Raw genomic sequence first — 14,290 nt, 5'->3', positions numbered from 1 at the left:
AACCGTCCTACAGAAGCATAAATGTTCACAGTGGCTGCGTGTACATGGACAAAATGTATTTAATCCGATCAGCGTTCGGATTAAAATTACGACTGGATGCACTGTGTTCATGGACCCTAAAAAGATTGATCCGATTAGGACTTGCGTGTTCATGCATCACACTTTTGATCGGAATAAATTATCTTGACATGCGCAATTTTACCAAATATACCAGAAACAGTAGAAGAAGAAGAAGCCGTGGTGACTTCAGTTGTAAACTAAATATGGCTCCGCCCTTTTCTACTGGAAACGTCAGCGTTATTTCGTGCGTTTTCCCCGTTTGTTACTTTCCTCCTTTAATATCTCCGGCAACATGTTTGTCTCAGATAGACCTTTGGTCGTTGATAACAGGCCAAGCCATTTGTTACCTGTCAACCCAGCAACATGACAGTGTGGTTTTTAGAAGCAGACTGGGCATGAGGGATGCAAAGATGAAATCCATCCATCCAAGCTAACACAACCAATTTATTTTTTTATTCTAGCCCAACAGACTTCACTCATTTCTCCAATGGATTACTCAGCAGGTATGCATTACAGCCCAAACCTATATACACACCTGTCCATGTGATTCTCCTATCTCATGAAACAATATTTCACGAATTACTTTCTTTTTAGCTTGATTGCACCACGACAGGCCCTCCCCACCTCACTGATGCTACAATTAGTTTAAGCAGCAATTAATATGCAGGGTCACTTTCAGTTTGCAGCACGTCGCCAAATCTGAGAGGCTTTATGCTTGAGCACAGAGCAGCCTGTCAACCTTGAGGGCGCATGCTTACAAACAGGATCTGAATTCGAACTTCAATGTGTGACACTAGAATTAATGCAAAATGAAGTTTATGCTAATTGACGCCAACACGCGGCGTTTTGCCGTAACGCAATGTCAAAGACAAAAGTCGAGTTAAAAATGAGTGGACAGAGATCGGGCGGCCGGCATCCTCTGTCCTCTGGGGTGCTGATGAAGTCCAGAAACATTCAGTTTAGTCGAGTGTGGAGGAGGCTCTCACTCCATCCTTTATTTAGAAGGAAGGGGGGGTGCTGGCAAAGGTACAGACGCAGAAGGGAGAACAAGGAAGAGGAATCGGCGGTCGGGAGGGGAAATGAAAGGAAAAAAGAAGGAAGAAATCGCCTCTCAACTCCTGCCATTGTCTAAATGTAAATTTGAGCTGATCAAGATTCTGCAGGCATCGCAAACCAACAAGTCCAATCTGCTCAGGCTGAACAGAGAGAGAGAGAGAGAGAGAGACATAGCTGGAGAATAACAGTTTGTTTAAGAGTGACTCACATATAGACAGAAACACATCCGGAGACAAAGAAAGAGATTTGGCTTGAAAGGGAGCAACAAAGGAGCCACTTTGGAACTACTAAAGGAAGGGGATGGATGTGTTCAGTGGGAAGAGCACACACCCGCACACACCCACACATTCTGACTTCATTAAAACACACTTGTTAACATCGTGCATTTAAATGATGAGCAATTATTCATGATAGAAAAGTTGATAGTCTGACGTGAGACATGCTTAAAAATATTGGAGCTTTAATCACAACTCAGTGTCGTTGTTTCTGAGACCCCAAAATATACATTAAAAAAAACAATTAATCTGAGGTGCTTTGTAGATGTGAACATATTTGAGGCTGATTTAGCCCCCATCCATTCACACAGCCTCTGGCCTCAGGTGACTTTCACTCCTCCCACTTTTAACTGGAATGGGATGTGATTGGACCGTCACGTGCCAGCCTGAACCCTGACTGGGATAGAACGAGGTCTTGGAAATCAACGGATGAAAAAGGATGTGAGGTAATTCCATTTGTATGTCTGCCGTTGATGTGTGAAGGAGATCAAATAATTGCTGTTGAAGTCATAGTTGCACAGAAAATGAATTATAGTCAGAGGACACGGCTGTATCTGAAAAGTGTCATGAAAATTTGCGTCATTTGTCCCATAAGATTTAACCTTTGAAGCACCTTTAGATATTCCCTCGATTCATGGGAGATAAAAGCAAGGCCAGTACTTGCTGGGAGCCAATAGTACTGAATACACTGGAGCTTTTACATGCTAGAACCTGCCCTGGCCTCGAGGATCCAGGATGCACTGATGACCTCAAGGTGGTTAAATGCGGTGTCCAGATTGACACTCGTTTTGGGCCCAAATGTAAAACAAAAAACACTGAAATAGTTCCTAACGGATAACCCTGTGGTTACGTAGCGAGAGGAGACGCAGGGATCATGAAGGAGAGACAGAGGAGCACAGGAAGACCAGACAAACCTCTGTCTATCTCGCCAAGGGATGACGTGTTATTCCTAACAATCACTGGTCACCTCAAAGTCAGCACACATCCATGTAGACCTCCTGCATGTATAGACCTTATGTCCAATCATGACATATCAAATAAACCCGTGTTGTGTTTCCATTATTGACGTGATTTTGGCTGTATCTGTGTGAGTATTCCTTATAAGTGACGGGTCCCAGGAAAGCCAGGGGTAAGGACGGCAGCGAGAAGAAAAGACGCACGATGACGATGGAGATGAACTATCATGGCTAAGTTGATGTAAGTGTACGGCGCGCCACTGTTAGCGCTATCGTCTGTCAAAAACTCGTAATAAAATGACATTTTATATTACAGTGATACTGTGTATCATTTATTATATCATTTTGTTTTAGACGGCCGGAACGGATTACGGTAAAAGAAAATAAAAAATTATATGGAGAAAAAGAAATATTGTTTCCCAAAAAACATATTAGATAAGACAAATTGGTGGCATATTTAATTAATCTGTTAGAAGGCAGGTTTGCATTTGAACTCCACCCCTGTCAAACTATTATTGGGTATTGCGTTATCATCGATCTGTGAAAGACTGACGTTACGGTCATTTACAAAGAAACACGACTTGGTTTTAACGGTTCTAATCGACTTGCATAGTCAAAGAAGGTATAGGTCATTCTGGCAACCTGTCCAAGCCTGCAACAAAGTTCATGGAAGAACGAGCACATTGCAAAAACTCAATCGCTCCACTTTCAGCACCTGTATCCGTTTCACTGCTCATATGTTTCTCTAAGAGCCCTTTGAAACACGTTTACCTCCGGTGTTCTTCAAGGGCAAACCTCTGCCCACTCAGTGCAGAGAGAAATACTCTCTGATTGATAGAAGTAGAACGTTTTTCACTTTTGCACTACTGTCCTTAGAATGGCTGAGAGAGTGCTATGTGGCAACAAGGCCACAATGTGGAGGGGATACAGGACGAGGGTTGTCAGAGTGACAACACAGAGGAAGAGAGAGCCCGATCGGGGCATACCTCACACTGTGATAAAAACGTCTGCCCCCCAGGCCTAGTTTCTCTGAGGCGTCATGCTTTCTGCTGGCGAATGCCGAAAGCACTTTTCACTTTTTAGTGATAGCACCCACCACGTCTGCTTGTGCAGGATTGTAGTACAGCACACGATTCTCTGATGGTCCAGGCTCCATGTGTCTTCTACGGTGGTTCACGAAAGGACAATTTAAAGGCACAGTTCACCCAAATTACAGAAGAAGTTTTCCCTTAATTTTCTTTTAATCCTTGTTCAATTCAGTGTCCTACGATTTTCAGGTGAAATGGGATTATCAGTCACAACCTCAATACAAAGGAGGGATAATCCCTTGTCTCATTTGCAGATTTATTTATTTTTTATAAATATTACTCGAGACTGATGAGTTTCATGCTGGAGATTGAGGGTGTCTTGTTGAATGTTGTTAGTGGGTACGCTCCACAGGTAGGATGTGAGCTAGAGGAGAAGGAGAAGTGTTTCAGAGCATCCCCAGCAGTGAGAGAGTCATGAGTGGAGCAGACCTCAATGGGCGATATAATGATTGGTAAAGATAAAGCTTCATATTATGGCTCATTCCAATGAGGAGATAGCAAAGTGTGTGCATGTGTGTGTGTAGGTCCTTAGTCAAGTTAGTGAGACATCATCTGCCAGACATCTCTGTTTGTCTCTGAAAGCCATCACTTCCTTGCCATTGTTGTCTAAAACAACAGGGGCAGGCCGAGCACCTCCCTCAGGCCTGACAAATCTCTCAGGCTGGACGGCAAGCAGAGGGAGAGGGAGGGAGGGAGAGAGAGAGAGAGGCGACGAGTTCTGAAGAGGGTTCATCTCTTAAGAGAGAAAACAACCAAAACTAAAATCATCTGGAAAGTAAAAAAAAATCTGATTTGTTTATTCCCGCGTAGAAGCACTTTGATTCATTTGAAAATTAGAGCGTTGCTTAAGATGCTCTATTTTGACACACACATAATATATATCGGATGGAAATCAATGTACCGCAGTCGGAAAACTGATTGTTATTTTCCCTCAAAGCTAAAACTAGATGCCTACATTACCCACAATGCAACTTGTGTAACAGTTGCAAATCAAGACGCGATTCAGTCGAAGCTGCTAATGTCGGGCAGCCTCTCGCCTGAGCAGCAGGTTGCAGAGGTCCGACATCACTGCAGGCGATGTCTCAGACTTCACATAGCTGTCTCTGGAAAGACAAAAGTCAGGTATGCAACAGTTCTCACAATCGAGCAACAGAATTCTTCTTGAACGCTACGTGTGTTTTGTCTAATCTGCTCTTTTAAGATCTTGAGGGAGTTGAAAGAGAGACAGAGCGAGAGAGAGAGAGAGAGAGAGAGAGAGGTTATAGGAATTAGGTCAGAGGCTGATGTTAAGTCTGCACAAACTGCACCTGGTTGTTAGCACTATGACAGCTTTATGGAGCAGGGAATTCCAGTCTAATTACACGTGAAACTGCTGCGTGAAGGGAACACTGGGAGGAAGAAGATGACAACTGTGAGAATAATGGCAATGTGGGCGGGGCAACAACTTCTAGAAAAGGATTTTATCCGTGTAAAAAAAAGAAAGAAAGGAAGGACACAAAGGAAAGCGAAGTTTGTCCCGGACTTATCATCCTCTCGACATTCAGATTGGATGATGAAGTCAAGATGAGGGTGCGGAGCGGAAAGGGGGGGGGGGGGAGCAAAACAGCACTGCATAAGGTTGTGAATAGCACAACAGGTTTGTGAGAACGGGACCCCCGACTGTCACGTCTGCCTTCCTTCCTGTTTGAGCAGCATGTGGCTAAATGGGAGCAAGATCTTACAGTCGGTTATTCATTCTAAAGAAGAGCCAGACCAGAAGAGCGGAGGCTGTTTCAACAGCATATTAATGCATTCACTAACGCTACAAGCGTCTTTGAGTTTTTAGAAAAGCGCTATATAAATAAAATGTATTATTATTATTACATGGGTGTCGTGCGGGGCAGTGGTCCCCAACCACCGGGCCGTGACCCAGTACAGGGCCGTGTGGCATTTGTTACCGGGCCGCACAGAAAGAATAACTCATTTATATAATTTGTGTTGTATCGATTATTAACGTCTAAAAAAGGCGTTTTATTTTGAAAAATGACCGGAGTTTCTCCAACATAACATTCGCCTGTGAATATTTTTGGTGACATGATACGTTACTAAAAAACAGCCGTAAAATAGCGAAAATCAATAATTAAAAACAAACAAACAAACTTCTTTGGAGAGCGTCTTTGCTAAGGGGAAAAGTCCAACTGAGGAGGAAGAACAGGAGCTGACGACCTCCAAGAAAAGAACAAACAGACAAACCAGGAGTCAGACTTAAAACACGGTTTTATCTACAGCTGACTGGCTTCATTATCGAGGCAATGAAGGGTTCAAAACTGCCTCGGAACATAGAGACTAAGAACCCTGAATTAAAAGACAAGAATGTGGAATTTATAAAACAAAAAAACTAACAGTAAGGACAGAAGCAATTATTGAGACCACAATTTATGGTGAGTAGATATTGGTGTAAAAAGATTATATCCCTCCTTTTTATGCAGTCAACCAGCATCGGTTGACTGCATCTCCAGGCCAGAAGGTGACAGGATGTGTTTACGTCTGAGCCTATCAGAGAAACGGCCTCAAAAAGTGCAAACAACGGACATCACTGAGAGGTGTTCATCCTCAAACTGCTGGAACTCGCTGATTTAATTCTGGAGGCGCAAATAGAAAACCAGACACCAAATAAGCTCGCACTGCAATATGCTCAATAATCGACTCCCCGTCATAAGCCGAGGGCGTTTAGCAGGCACAATAGCAAGCAATTATAGTTTAGAGCGTTTGTCATTGAGGTTCCTTCTGCATCCACTGATGAGAAAGAAGTAGCAGGGCAAAACAAAACCACACTCTTCCTTGTTTTCCATCAGTGCGATACGCACTGGAGGGACAGCTGAGCTGACCTCAATCTTAAACCCCCTCTTTTCTTTAAACTGATGTTTCTTGGCTCGCTGAGAGCAAAGTGGCCGCACTTGCCAGAGCATGTGTTTCAGAAATGTAGTCTCGGAGCAAGAATTCTGTCACAGATCCGGTTCCCTAAAGGGAGCCCAGAGCTTGTGCAGACCGCTGCACTGAGCTCCTTATGGGATGGGAGACGGATGTTTCCGGGTCACTGTGCATCCTAGTCCCCCTCCCAGTTCAGTTCCCCCTCTCTTCGACTGAAGAGCTTATCTGGGACTTAAACTCCCGCCAACTTCAGGCCGCCTCAATTTCAGGCTTGACAATATGACAACGATATTCACTGAATAGAATGTCTGTTTTAAATAGAATCTGTGCATGTGCGCAGTGGCGATCTTGTTGGTGTCTTTGGGTCCAATCAATATCATCCTTATCAGAAAAGGCAGCAATCGACTCCTCGCTCTAGTCGGGGTACCGGCCAAGGTGAACAGCCTGCGGTTAGTGGTCTGTTCCAGCTTTGCTCTCTTCCATCTTTCATGGCATTTTCATTTCCAGAGCCCTTTATTGCTATGCCAAACAGGCTTTCCACTCCCGCATATTTGTTTAATTAAAATCTAAACTGTGCAATAACTCTGGAGATTCTGGGCTAGCGGGGAAACAGGTCCATTGGCCTCGTTTCTCTCGTTGAGCCTTTGTTGCTTATTTCATCAGAGCCTTTTGAGCTGTCCAGATTCTGTTCGCTTCATTGCATAAATGCTTTGACATAAGCCACACGTGGTACGCGGACTTACCTAGAGTGCACCTTTGGAGAAAAGCTCGAGCAAGCGAATGAAATCTGACTCTTAGGCGATTGCCTAATCCATTAAAGGACCCTGAGAAAAATCCAATCCCTGAAGTCTTGACTTCTTATGACTCCCTGAAGACAAAGGGCTGCTTGTGAAAAACATGGACTGGATAAGGACCCCGGTGCTTTACTTCAGACACCAGGTCATGGCTGTGTATGTTTCTCACACAATTTCCCCCATTTGGAATTACCCACTTTTCTTTTTGTTTGTTTTATAACTTGAAAAGTCAAATATATGTTAGGTTGTCATGTTTTACTGTACAGGATGGATGCTCTAATCCATAAACACAATTTCTAGGTGAGCTTAAAACAGGAGCAGGTGGTAGTTGAGACGGATATTTAAATTATAGGGCAGAAAACTTGCTGCTAGATTTCCCAGAACGTTTCATAGAGGCAGGACCACCTTGTCAGAAGAAAGGTCTGCTGCTAAACGCAGGGGAAATGATCACGTTTGAATCAAATAGAATAAATGTTCATGGTAAACAAACAAACAAAAAAAGGCACTAAACCAGTAAGCCCACTCTTATCAGGTGTAAAGGGCCGATTGCTCTTCACTCGTTCAGTTCAGGTCTTCACCGCCTTCCGTACTCGTCTCCCGTGTTGCGTTTCCATTATTGACGTGATGTGGCTGTATCTGTGAGTACTCGTTATGAGTGATGGGTCCAAAGAAAGCGAGGGGTAAGGATGGCAGTGAGAAGAAAAGACATACGATGACGATGGAGATGAAGCGTGAGATTATTGATCAACGTGGCCGTGGTGTGCACGTTAGTGATTTGGCACGCCAGTACGAGTGGAGTACATCAACGACGTGTACAATCCTCAAACAGAAGGATGTCTGTCTGGAAGTTAATCTCATAATAAAACCACATTTTATAGTACAATAATACTGTACATCATTTATCATTGTGTGCGTGTGTGAATCTATATTGCTTTTTTTTTTTTTTATTACATTGTTATTAGCGTTGATTTGAGTGTTTTAAGACGGCTGGAACTAATGAAATTGTTTTCAGTTATTTTATATGTGAAACATTTATTTGACATTGATTTGAGTTACGAGCTCGGTCCTGGAACGAATTTTACTCATACGTCAAGATATTACTGTAATAAAAAACATTTACATTTAAAAACAGCTGAGGAAGTTAACCCAACGAAACCTTATATTTTATCTTCAAGTGTTTCCAGTCACTGATTAACTGTGAAGTGACCCTTTTTTTTGAAGGGGCGGTAAGTCTTTGATTTCTCATGAAGCAACGGAGCCGCCTGCCCTCTGGATGTTCATTCAAGCATTCAAGTTACATCATGGCTAAAAACTGAAGCATTCATGACTCTCTTATCGTCCCATCACTGTCTCCCTACATAGCAAGCAGGTGAGGAGGGCGGAGGCAGCCAGGTAGGCGCTGGCACAGGTGAGGAATTCCAGCTCCTCCTGGGCCACCTCCTTGCACAAACAGCGGGAAGAAAGCTCAAAGATTTGTGTGAGGCTGAGGCTCAGTCACTGAAAAAGCCCTAGAGAGCACTTAAACAGACATCCCACATCCCTCCCACTCCGAGGAACATTCTACGGTTCTGCGCGACCGTCATTAAGCAAGACCACCTGCTGGAAAATCAAGACCCCCCCATCATGTTCTCACCAAGCCTGGCTAGCCCCCATTACCAGTGAACCTCTGGACAGCTATGCACACAGATGATAAATTGTCAGTGGTATGTTGAGCAGTAAAACGCTGCTCATTAACATCCCACAAAGACTTTGTGAAGCACACGAGCCCCGCCCTGTATTCCCTATTAAATAGGCACAGCTTAAAGGCATAAAGGAATCATCTTTGATGCAGCTGTCGCAGGACTTTGCACTGACTTCTGACTGGCTCGTCTCTCCTCTTCTAAGTAAGAAGCAGATTTAAAAAAAAAAAAAAAGGGAAGAAGAAATCAGGACAGGAGGAAGAAACAGCCCTTTGTTGCTGCTTTTCTTCCCCAGAGCCTTGAGAGAAAGACTCTGACATCAAGTGCTGAAACAAAAGCAGCTGATAAGCAGAGCCAGACAGATAAGATCTTCCTGTACCGCTCAACACGTCTCCATCAAGAGGGCTTCCTCTCTTCCAAACTCAAAACACCTACACGCTTTGTTGCCATTAACGCAGCATTGGGGGGGGGGGGGGGAGTGGAAAAGAAGTGCAGCATAATGTCTGTATCTTCTTACCTCTAAGGCAGGGGTCTCAAACTCAAATTACCTGGGGGGGGCGTGGCAGGAAAAGTCTGGGTGAGGTCGGGCCACATCAGGTATTCCCCCCAAAAAAAGAAAGACGAATGCAGCTAAACTTCTCTCCCATAATGAGCATATCTTACTTTTTCAATTTTCTGAAAAACGTGGTTTCAAGACGATCTTTTCAGCATTTTTAACAATCGAAAAGTCAAAAGACATTCTTGAGATATTCATTTATTGAATACGAAAATAAAAAAACTGATAAAACTTGCAGGCCGCATTAACTTCAAACTTTCATATCATCCTGCGGGCAACAAATGCTGCGAGTTTGAGATCCCTGGTCTAGCGGATCAGGAGGACAATGCATTCTGCTGACTCTTCATTCCCGTTTGCAAAACTATGAGTTTCTCTTCCATTTGATTCTAACATGCTATTGGTCAACTCGGCACAGCACAATCATCCATGGTGTCAAACACATCGCTGAACGGTAGCGGGAAGACGACGAGATTCTGTCCCGACGGCTTTTATGCTTATCAGGCGAGACGAGGTGGAACACCGTGGACATTTCGAGTAAAACGTTCACTTTTTTTTGCTTTTTACTTTATTTCTTTAATCACAGAAGTGTCAATATAGCAAAAAACACCATGTATTCAAGTAAATATAAGGCATCAGGGAACAAAAATGGGGTGGGGGGGTAACTTTTCAATGTCTGACCAACCCCACTGGTGTTTACTGAGATCTTGCAAACGCTCCTTCGGGTAGGGCCGCCCTGTGGCAGATAAAACCCTGCAGCAAAGTGATCGCATGCAGAGACGGAGTGGCCTTGAAGTGCCAGTGCGAAGAGCGCAGCAGAAATAGTGCGATAAACAATGCCTGAAGGCGCCTATCGTCACCCGGCGCCGATCCAAACTCCCAACAAAATATGCCATAGCAAACACAGCCTTCCTCGCATTCTCACATGCGAGAAGGAATTTCTCTGTTTTTAACTTTGACTATATCACTCATCTTATTTTCCATCGTGTCGGCGTCCCCCCAAAAAACTCCTGGTGGGAAAAAGCGCTAACACAAAGCCTTTTTTTCCCTTTCACATCCGAGAGCCTTCCCACCCAAGCTCGCTGCCAAGCATTCCTGAGTCTATCCTAGCTATCGGAAAATGTCAAGAATGAGTAGAAAGCAGAGGAGGGCACAATGAGTGCTGCTTGCAGGTAGAGTCTTGTCCCGGTGCACTGATGTCCCGGGGGGGGGGGGGGGGGGGGGGGGGCGTTGCACAGAACAAAGGGGATTTGACTTGGACTCTCTTAATTAAAAATGCTTGCACTTAAACCTCAACATTGTCAATCCAGATGGAAATATGTCAGCTAATCATCAGGGCTGATTTCACTACACAGAACACAAATACAGAGTTTGTGCCAGAATGTTACGTATCGACAGTCACTGCATAAGAAGCCTCAAAACGCTCCCCAGATGATTCCTTTAAGTATTTCCATGCTGCTACTTCTTAAGCTGTAAAAGGATACGAGGGGGAAAAAATATCAGGTTACGCGAAGTAAACCCTCTTCAAATACAAAGCCTTGAAACAAAAAGGGCACATTCTAGACAGTTTGTCAGAGCCAAGAAACAAAACAAAAAAAACTCCCCTATCCTCAGCAGGAGATGAAAAGAAAGAAAAGGGCGCTGGATAAAAAGGTTAGCAGAGCAGTGTTTCGTGCCCGGACAGACAAACAGAAGAAGTTTTATGTGTGTGCCAAATGAAACTTTACGCTTGCAAGCCGGATCCATCCATCGGAACGTCTTGCCACCCTGAACCGTTCACAATGCAGACCCCACGACTGCGAAGCAGCAATTGCCTCTGGAGACTCTCAGCAAGGCGAGTCGTGGTCTGATTCATTTCCTCCCGGGCCTGTCTAAGACTTAGATTAAAATTGTGAACACCTGCCAACATTGTCAAGCACCAGTTAAAGTTAAAGCAGCAGCAAGCTAACTGTTCTGTTCGCTGTCTTGGGGCAAAGGCTGGGTAGACGCCGAGATCCATTAGTCACGGCTGCATGGTTCGTCTCGTAAGAGCCTGACAAATGACTTCCCAACCAAATAAGGGATTTGGAGGAGTCAAGCTATTTGCTCAAGTAATTTCTTAGGTTGGCATTATTGTATGCAATTCATTAAAATAACAAGATCTTTCTTTTTTGCTTCTAAAAGATGAGAATCTCTATGAAAATGTTTTTAAATTGATTTTCACTTGTACGAAAATTTGTCACGACCCAAACTAGGACTTGAACCCAAATGCACAGACCCCAGAAGCAATGTCTAATTCAATATCAAACACTTTCAAACACACAGGGCAATGGGAGACACAAACAATTTATACGTGAGGTAGGGGAACACAGGTGGAACCAATCGGGGCGGGATTGATGACCACACAAAGGCAGGAAGTCAAGGTCAGAAAGGAGAGAGGAGGGGTGAGTGAGTGCCAAAATAAAACAGGAAGTGGGGAGAAACACAGACACAAGACAAAAACTAAACATGACAAAATTCTGATCAATCTGCCTGCTTTTGTTTTCTGGTTTGATCGGAACCTGTGAGTCAGCTGTAAAAAAAAAAAAAAGAAAGAAAAGAAAACACACACACACAGAAAACCTGTATTACTTTGTGAGGGTTCCATGTCATGTGCTCATGTGCTATATGTACATGTAAGTGTTACGCAGCTTCCCCACAGCCCAACTACAAGGTGCAAAGGTCAGGAACCGTCCCTTAGCAACTCAAACCGTGTCCTCAAGGTGTTAATCAGACACACACCTCAAGCGGACCTGCAAAAGGGTGGAGACTTCCCATGGCAACAAAGCTACCAGCATGACTCAGGTATTCTCATTTCACTGACTTGTGGGAAACCTTTGACTCTCGAACCCACCCAGAGGCTAAGCCATTTCGGCAGCCATCAGCCTATGACATCCTTGCTACTCTAAGGATTTATGATTGCTGTGAGCAATTTGGGACCATTTTCAGACTCCCGGTAATATGTATTCCTACCCATGACGGGCCCGAGGCCTTGTTCCACCCACAACAAACTGGATGCTTACCTTCCACACAATGCTCCACGTCCTCCAAGTTGCGCAGGGTAATCCTCATCAGGCTTGAGTTGAGCATAAGTTCGGTCTTGCGTTCTGGCCCCGTGGACTGCGGAGCAGTGTTGAGAAAGAAAATGCGAGTGTCGCCCGTGGCGACCTGGTTGTCGCAGATCCCCGGGTTTCCAAAGCCACCAATCATCACCTTGTTGCCACCGTCCAGGAGAATTTCACGGTCGACGCTGCTCTTCCCTTTCAAGTAGCGCCAGACCCTGACCTTTACACCAAGGGCAACAGAAAGATAGCACATATTGTTCAAACCAATTTAGATTGTCATTAGTATGAGCATGCCTGTGCCGTAACATGTAACATGTAACATGTGCCGTGACCACCTTTGGCGCATTTGAATCAGTTTCTCTCAGAGCTCCTTCAAAGCTCATGCAAAGGCAACACTGTTTACTGAGCAATTATTTATCACTAGAATTAGTTTTACACAAAAGATCAAGTGTCCATCCACACCAAAGTGCAACACTTCATGCTCCAAAAAGGGTGTTTTTACACACTGTCATGGGAAAGCTTATCCCTTCTAATACATGTTGGCTGTCTTGTCAAATTTCAGCACATGGTGGCGGTTTCTGTTTCCAGAAGGCGAGCTGGCGTGCCTTTAATCTACTCCATTCATTCACCAGGAGACGGGAAGCGGCAGCAAGAGAGCTGACCAAACACCACTTGTTTATTTTGACAGATTATAGAGTGGTCTGCCACAAGTTCATGATGTGTATACGTTTGTTTCACAACGAAGGGTCATGTTAAAAAGAAGAATGGAGGAAAACATTTTTGGCTGTTTTGGTGGTTTATTAATCTTAATCCTGTAAGTAATATGTCACTTGGTGATTTTACTACTTCGGATTGATCTATCACACAAAGGCTGGACATGAATGATTAATGATTATGTATAAAGCACGACTACCAATCTTTGCTCTGGGCACACCTCGCAACAGTCTCAGTGCACTTCGCTGCCTGTGACAGTTTAAGACCCTGCTAATCACAAAAGGACGTCACAGTTACAGCCGCAAAATGTCACAGATCTGCAGCCAATGGCAAGTGAAGTTGCAGCTTTTCAAGGTGCACGACTCGAAGTCGAGTCAAGGCTGCAGCCCAGCAAGGGGGGAGGGGGGGGCAGTCTCTGGGGCCCCTCACTCACATGGTCTCGTGGATTCTCCACGTCATAAATGGAATTAGTATGATTATTATTTAAAGCATCATCCCTCTATTTCTTACAGTGGATTACTTATCAGTGTTTCTGCAGACTGGCTTTGCTCGTTTTCTCTGTTGTGCATTTTACCTGCATCCACGAGGGTAAAGGTGTGAAGTCGTGATTGGACTTTTTCTAATAGTGCACATTAGAATGTGATGGTGGGGGGAGCAGGTGCCCCCCCCCCCTTCAGGAAACAAATCAGATCACTTACCTTGCAGGAATACGTGTAGTGCACGGGGTCCACGTTGATCACCTCGTCCACGGTGCCGGTTAACACTATGTTGGCCTCCTCTTCCCGGTCCTCCAAGTCTTTCTCCGGGCAACTTGCGGCGCAGCGCGGCCACAGAGCGGCGAGCAGCCCCGCGAGGAGCAGCGCTGTCCTCCCGGGCCGGAGAGCCCATCGCTGGGAGCCCATCGCCATCAGCCGGGGGGGGGGTCAACTTCAAATGCGATGTAAGCGCGCCCGGGGGGGGGGGGGGGTCGAGGACGAGCTCCAAACTCTAAAGAGTGCGTTTGAACGTGGCACCGAACCTCCTTCCACAACTTCCCTACGGACTACCGGTGTCTCTCTCTCTCTCTCTCTCTCTCTCTCTCTCTCTCTCTCACTCCCGCAGCCCTGCTCCCCGCATCTGCAG

General features: G+C 44.8%; 1 protein-coding gene across 1 annotated transcript in view; it reads right to left on the bottom strand.

Annotated features, from left to right (window-relative positions):
- Positions 1-14,076, bottom strand: part of agrn (agrin) — a 188,326-nt gene extending 174,250 nt beyond the window's left edge. Inside the window, exons 1-2 of the mRNA XM_068750622.1 lie at positions 13,867-14,076; positions 12,413-12,674 (exon numbers count right to left, since the gene is read on the bottom strand). Coding sequence (XP_068606723.1) covers positions 12,413-12,674; positions 13,867-14,076 — 472 coding nt within the window. The remainder of the gene's footprint in view (positions 1-12,412; positions 12,675-13,866) is intronic.
- Between the last annotated feature and the right edge of the window lie 214 nt (positions 14,077-14,290).

The sequence above is a fragment of the Brachionichthys hirsutus genome, chromosome 2, assembly GCF_040956055.1.
Source record: "Brachionichthys hirsutus isolate HB-005 chromosome 2, CSIRO-AGI_Bhir_v1, whole genome shotgun sequence".
NCBI lineage: Eukaryota > Metazoa > Chordata > Actinopteri > Lophiiformes > Brachionichthyidae > Brachionichthys > Brachionichthys hirsutus.
The sequence above is the reverse complement of the archived record's forward strand: the minus strand, read 5'-3'. Positions and strand labels throughout refer to the sequence as shown.